Source organism: Ciona intestinalis, chromosome 12 (assembly GCF_000224145.3).
Source record: "Ciona intestinalis chromosome 12, KH, whole genome shotgun sequence".
Lineage (NCBI taxonomy): Eukaryota > Metazoa > Chordata > Ascidiacea > Phlebobranchia > Cionidae > Ciona > Ciona intestinalis.
In genome coordinates this window covers 54,600-61,583 of record NC_020177.2, presented here as the reverse complement: position 1 = coordinate 61,583, position 6,984 = coordinate 54,600, and the positions used below count along the sequence as shown (strand labels likewise).

Here is a 6,984-nt window from a genome sequence, read left to right as displayed (position 1 = left end):
TTTATTACGAAATAGTAGGGATCTCACGTGGATTCATTGCATCATAATAGCGATTGTTTGACCTGGTAATTAATTACGAGATAATAGTAATTCACACGTTGATTGTGTGCGTCATAATAGCGATTGTCCCCTTGATTATTTAGCCAGCGGGAGCTTGAAAACAGGTTTGAAGTTGAACGTTTGCGATCAAGTAAAGAATTGTTTCATCTACAATGAATACTTTCATCTACAATGAATATTTATCTAACTACCTTTATCATTTAACAACGATAGATCAACAACGTTTGTTTGAACCTGGTTTAAACCAAAGTTACTAACCTGTTCCAAGCATGATTACCGCATGTTTAAAGTGACGATTGTGACGTAAATAAGACAATTACGCATACGTAACAGCTATATAACAGATTCTGCACATGCGGTCAACGCATGACCAAGTACCATGCGGTCAACGCATGCCTAAATATCCGTTCTCTTATTGTCACGTCGTTAATTTTGATTTTCATTACCGCAATGGTATATTTTTATGAGAACAATACGAAAATATTAATAAATTTAGTAAAAATACATATTTTTTTGTTAATTCGTGTACGGAGGCCGCCTCCGTGCTATTATTTCGTACGTAGGCGCCGCCTCCGCACCTACGGCACTCGGCGCCTATGACCACTGGGTTGGAGCAATTGCCGTTGTCTTGCCCAAGGTCACATACACCCACACAATGGTAGCAGCGACGAGCCTTGAACCCGTAACCGCAGCTCAATATTATTGTTGAAACATTTACAGACGAAGACATTCATGAGGTAGGTGTCATAGAAGCCGATAAAGATAATGTTCGTGAGGAACCTTATACACTACCCCCCGATTTTGAATGGGATACGGTCAACTTGGAGAACACTAAAGAGGTGTGGGTGTTATAGTTGTTGTTGCTTTATGTACTTTCTTCTAGTTAAAGATTTGTTCTTGTTTAATGGTTCATTATATTGTACTGTTTTAGCATGCAATGGTCGTGCATTTTATTGCATGAGGTTTGTAGTTTTTAAATTAAGAAGCGTGTCGTAACAACTGTCATATTACCGGTACTTCCCATTTTTTTACAATGTTGTATTTACTCCAATCTTTGTTACTGTGACCGAAGAGACAACACCTCAAATATAAGTGTTGTTACTGTTGTATACTTGTTTTTCTCACACACTTGTTTATTAATATTTAGTGCGCGCTTATAATGTTGGCAACACTGTTATGATGTTGGCAACACTGTTATAATGTTGGCAACACTGTTATGATGGAAACAGAATAACTTTATTCCTTTAACATATAACCGCACATGTTCTCCCAGTTGGAGGAAGTTTACAAATTATTGAACGAGAATTACGTTGAGGACGACGACAACATGTTCCGCTTCGATTATTCCGCGGGCTTCCTAAAATGGTCAGTTTGTGTTTCTTGTGCGGCGTTTAACGCGAGGGTACCTGGTTCAATGCTCGATGTTGAGTCTATGTTATCAACAATACAGAAAAACAGTCACCTACGGGTGTTCTGTATGAAACAGAACACCCGTGTTATAACGACTGTCTTTGCCCCGCCATGTGAGGATAAATAAGTCACATACGTGGTAACTTGTAAGCGAGCACGAGGTGTATGAAACAGAACATTCGTGTTATAACGACTGTTGTTGCCTCGCCATGCGAGGATAAATAAATTAGTGCTAGAACTTGGCGTAATGGGCCAATTCTGGCAATCCTGATCTAAATCCTAAACCTCTGACATGGACATTACCCACATAGAATAGAGTCTATGTTCGGCCATCAATCAAACTTTTCCACCGGTCAATCAAACCTTGCATCTAGGTCACTCCGGCCACCGAACTGGGTGAAAGACTGGCATTGTGGGGTGAGGGTGAGGAAAAGTAAGAAACTTGTCGGATTCATCAGCGCGATACCCGCCCTTGTTAAAGTTTACGACAAGTAAGTTGATGGGGTTGCAGGTTATGTGTGGCGGCAGTTGTTAAAGGGAAGGCAGGTTGGTTATGGGGTTTGCTTGGTAGCATTCTGTGTGTTGGGTCTGGTTCCCATTACATGCCTTACTGTAGGGCCTCACCCATATAGAATAACCTTTGACCCCATATAATGACCTCACCCATATAACCCCCCAGACGGCAACGAATGGTTGAGATAAACTTTCTCTGCGTTCATAAGAAGCTTCGTACGAAGCGAGTCGCCCCCGTGCTTATACGAGAGATCACGCGACGTGTAAACCAACGCGGGGTGTTTCAAGCTGTTTATACCGCTGGTATCGTCTTGCCCAGACCCGTCGCTAAGTGCAGGTAAGTGTTCGGGTTGTAGGTTGGGGTAAGATGGGTTGTATAGTAGGTTGGGGTAAGATGGGACAGTTTTCTACTTTTTTTATTGTCCCATTTGGTAACAAACAAATAATGAAAGGATTATAAAACATTGATCAAGTTAAGAATTTCAGTATTTACCTCTAACTGTATCACAGATACTATTATGACATCACAGCCACCATTATTACATCATAGATACTACCATCGCTCGCTCAACCCAAAGAAACTCGTTGAAGTGAAGTTTTCTCATCTTGGTCGAAACCAAACGATGCAACGACTTGTTAAGCTTATGCGACTTCCGGATGTAAGTTGGATTTAATGTTAACCAAAACCGACAATTATAAACAACTAGATGTATTTTCTCTATAGTTAGCAACATGCTTTTCACTTTTAAATCGATTTTTAATGCGAAAGTGTTTGCAAGCTTTGTAACTCTTTGTAAAAGTACCTGTGAAAATAGAGTGTCGGTCGAATATAACTTAATAAACACCTGGGAAAAATGGTGAACCAATTCAAGGGTATTGTTTTGTTGACACTTAATAACCCCCCACAACAGGAGCCACAAATCCAAGGTATCCGGCCATTAAAGAAGGCGGACGTTCCACAATGCCATCAACTGTTGTCCAACTATCTTTCAAAGTTTGACCTTTCACCAGTGTTCACTGAGGTGGGTGTTTAATATGTAGTATTCTGTGTATGGATCTTTGGTGGAAACATAGTTTAATACATTATGTTGTATCAATCCTCTATACTGGGAGTTGTGAGGATACGGTTAAATATTTCAGTGAATATTCTTTGTTTAATATCAAATGCAAATCCCAATTCACCTAGCGTGTTCCATGCCATGCTATCCCCCAAACCTAAATACAAGTTAACTAATTTTAGTTTTTCCATCATTGTTAAGTAAACGCTGTTGTTTCCTCCCAGGATGAGTTCGCTCACTTCTTCCTTCCAAGGAAAGATATTGTTGAGTCCTATGTTGTGGTTGACGCGCAAGGTTTGTTTAATCTTGGTTTATTAATAATTAAGTTGTATGCGTTGTACAAGGTTGAAATCATTTTATATGTTACATATATATACTTATAAATAGCCCATGTTACCCCACCAGGTACAGTGACGGACATGGCTAGCTTCTTCATTTTATCATCATCAGTAATGCATCATCCCGACCACAATATGTTGTATGCTGCATATTCATTCTATAATGTGGCAAACAAACACACAGAGAAAGAATTGATGAAGGATATGCTCATATTTGCTAAGAAGGTGATTATATATAATGTGTGGAATATTATGTGTCCGGGTATTTCTGTTTAACATTAAACAAATAAAAAAAGAAGTAAACATCCAGGTTGAAAATATTTGGTCTTTATCGATTTAAAAAATATCTAAAATTTTTCTACAAATGACACTATTCTATATGGGTGGGTTCTTGGATTTATCCAGATTTGACCCATGACCCCAACATCCAAGGTGTTTATTTGCATTGTTCATGGGACAGTGTGAATTGTGGATACATAAAGTTGACAGAAAGTTGTCAACCGTATTATTGACAAATTATAAATATCGTTCAGCTTGGGTTTGATGTTTTTAACGCGTTGGATTTGATGGACAATCATGTTTTCTTGAAAGACTTGAAGTTTGGTATGGGAGATGGAAACTTGCATTATTACTTGTATAATTATAAATGTCCGGACATTCCTGAGCATAAGGTGGGTAACGGTCATATTTCAACTTGTTGTGAATTATCCCAATATTTTAAAGTATTGCAAGTTAATGTTATAAATGCAATACAGAGCTAGAATCGTATAATGTTTCGTTTAACATTCTTTCACATTTGCACTGACAAATATAAAATATTTTAAAAAACAATATATGTATTTTTAATTTTTACCATTGTTTATTACTTTAAATCTCGTTGTTTATTTTTAATGACCGTTGTTTTGCTGCTAATTTTGTTTCTGTTTTCTGATTTAATTAATTTGATCTACGATATTAAAAGATAAAACAAATAATATTATTCGTTTAAATATGAAATCTTTTCTTCCCAGGTCGGATTAGTTTTGCAGTGAAGTTACTTCCGGGATGAAAGTGTTTAAAGCAGTTTGTACGAATATTTTACGCTTGTTGTCGATTCGTTGTAACAGAATGAACCACATTTCAAATGTTTGTGTTTCGTCGCTCATTAACTATGAATAATCAAATCGGATTTTAAATGTGTCGTGTATAGTAGCTTGTGGTGAGACAGCAGGTGTTGCAAGTTAAAGTTTAAATCAAGGCTTTTCAACCAAAGGCACATTGTTTATGGGGCTAAAGGTCTTGTTTCACAATTTATATGAAAGAGTTCGTAGAATTTTTTTAACTCAGAACAAAGGCAGCAAACAAACCTCTGCTCATGGCAGTTGATTCTAAATCTTCAAGTTACAATTAATACAACTCCCGTTAACATAGCAATGAATCATGAAAGGTTGAGAAACATTGGTTTATATTGAAGAAAAAGATGACACGAAGGAAAGTTTGTGTTTTAAGTTTAATGCTTGTGTTGGTTGGTACGGATGGCTGGCCCGTGTTTCGGAACTTGTTTAACTTTGGTGGGGAAGATGTAGCTCCTTCATCCTTGCTCCAAGATGAAGACTCCTGGGTGGAGGATTTAAAAAAGATGCTGAAGAAGCAGATTCTCAATGATCTTCCCAACATCCAGGAGGTTCACCCATCTTTTATTAAGGAGGAAGAACTTCCAACCAACAACTCGTTGCAAACGATCACAAGGTTTCTTACCGTGAGTTGGAACAACATAGTTGTATTTTTAGTAACTGTTGGTTCAGTATCATATTTCTACCTAGTATTTGTGTAATATTGCAACACTGCCGGTCTGCTTTGGGTTGTATTCACAGTTTTATCTCTAAAAACAAAGGTTCTAGTTTACTTTAATCAAGTAAAAGGTGTTTAAATGTTAGCCCTAAATTGTATGTTGTTGTATTACTTTTTGTCGGTTTAACAACCATGCTTTAATTTATACACACGTGGTTTTTACTTGTAGCGTGTAATAAAGATGTCATTTGTTGTTAATTTCATTCTCTTCGATATTGTTTTAATTAATAAAAAAAACAGTTTAAAAACAAATAGATTTATTATCAAATACATTGATATTTTTTACTTAATAAATAAATCTTCATATAAATTCATTTCCACCAGAACTACATGAAGAACTTTGGATATTTAAACCTGACGGTTCAGAATGAAGTGGACCTGGTCACGATACCTAGAGTCGACTCCGGGTTTCGAAATCCAAACTTATTCTACGTGAGAGAATTGGACAAACATATAAGTGACCAGATCAAAAATATGCAGGTCGGTTTCATGGATATGGTTTAACATACGTATAGTGGAGTTTCAAACCGATATTTTTTATATACGTCAACCCTAGCACTTAGGCTGAGTATTCAAGTACTTGTATCATATACCAAGGCCATCAAAGTCGATACGGATAAGCGTATTTGTCTTCTAACCGAGTGGTTATCATGGGTGGTAGCCTAATGAGCCAACTCTGGCCTAAATCCAAGGACTTATAAATATAGAATATATATGTTTATGTAGAATTATACAGCAGTTAATTTATTTCCCACCCAATGACAGTATATGCTCGGCATCCCAACAACTGGTAAGCTGGATGAAACAACCCTACATACCATGGTACTTCCACGGTGTGGTATGAAAGATATAAAGCCAAGTGGAGTGGGGGACAACTTTGTATTGCAAGGACGTTGGGTTAAGAATAATCTCACATATCGTGTGTTGAATGTTACAAGCAGGTTAGATTACTCGTATCGGGATACATGGTTACCATTACCAATGTTATACACGCCAAATATCTTGCATGTGATATTACGTAGTGGTTAGTGTGTCTGCCTCTAAACTAGAAGTTACATGTTGGATACCCGATGTTGCCACCATTGTGGGTGTATGTGTCCTTGGGCAAGACTTTTAAAAGCAATCACTGTAACCCAGTGGCCACTAATGGGTTGTCCAAATTATCAGCCATACATGAAAACAATCACCTACAAAGTTACATACGTGGTAACTCGTAAGCGGGCACAAGGTGTATGCAACAGAACACTCGTATTATAACGACTGTTGTTGCCCCGCTATGCAAGGATTGATAAGTTACATTCGTGGTAATGTCCTTGCCCTACCTACTAAACTTGACTTTGACCCAATAACTAGACTAACGAGATCAGAGTTCACGTCGGCGATGGCAAAAGCTGCCAAACTGTGGTCGGATGTAACTCCCCTAACCATTTCCCAAGTTGACGCAACCACACCTGCCGACATAGATGTCTATTTTGCTGAGGGTAACCATGGTGACGGGTAAGCTCATCTCTCATTGGTTGATTTATATTTTTAAATATTAAATTCATTTTCAGGTTTAAATGGTCTCTTATAAACTGCACTGCTAATGAGCAATCACCCTTTTATTTTATAAATGTATATGTTTTATATATTTTAATGATGTCACTGTTAATCTTAATTTTCAAGTTTTTTGCATGTCATACTGTAAAACAAACTATTACATCAAAACTCAATAATGTCATGTAAATTATGTTTTTAAGCACCAAACCTGGGGTGGCAGGGTGGCCAGGACAATT

General features: G+C 37.4%; 2 protein-coding genes across 2 annotated transcripts in view; both read left to right on the top strand.

The window, feature by feature from the left end:
* The window catches only part of LOC100181870 (glycylpeptide N-tetradecanoyltransferase 1), a 7,123-nt gene extending 2,569 nt beyond the window's left edge, over positions 1–4,554 (top strand). The window contains exons 4-13 of the mRNA XM_009862068.3: positions 781–899; positions 1,334–1,425; positions 1,845–1,961; positions 2,150–2,320; positions 2,534–2,642; positions 2,895–3,005; positions 3,266–3,335; positions 3,447–3,604; positions 3,913–4,050; positions 4,390–4,554. Coding sequence (XP_009860370.1) covers positions 781–899; positions 1,334–1,425; positions 1,845–1,961; positions 2,150–2,320; positions 2,534–2,642; positions 2,895–3,005; positions 3,266–3,335; positions 3,447–3,604; positions 3,913–4,050; positions 4,390–4,410 — 1,106 coding nt within the window. The 3' untranslated portion in view covers positions 4,411–4,554. The remainder of the gene's footprint in view (positions 1–780; positions 900–1,333; positions 1,426–1,844; positions 1,962–2,149; positions 2,321–2,533; positions 2,643–2,894; positions 3,006–3,265; positions 3,336–3,446; positions 3,605–3,912; positions 4,051–4,389) is intronic.
* A 192-nt stretch (positions 4,555–4,746) lies between these two features.
* LOC108949956 overlaps positions 4,747–6,984 on the top strand; it is a 5,256-nt gene continuing 3,018 nt past the window's right edge. The window contains exons 1-4 of the mRNA XM_018814214.2: positions 4,747–5,117; positions 5,534–5,689; positions 5,975–6,150; positions 6,563–6,690. Coding sequence (XP_018669759.1) covers positions 4,839–5,117; positions 5,534–5,689; positions 5,975–6,150; positions 6,563–6,690 — 739 coding nt within the window. The 5' untranslated portion in view covers positions 4,747–4,838. The remainder of the gene's footprint in view (positions 5,118–5,533; positions 5,690–5,974; positions 6,151–6,562; positions 6,691–6,984) is intronic.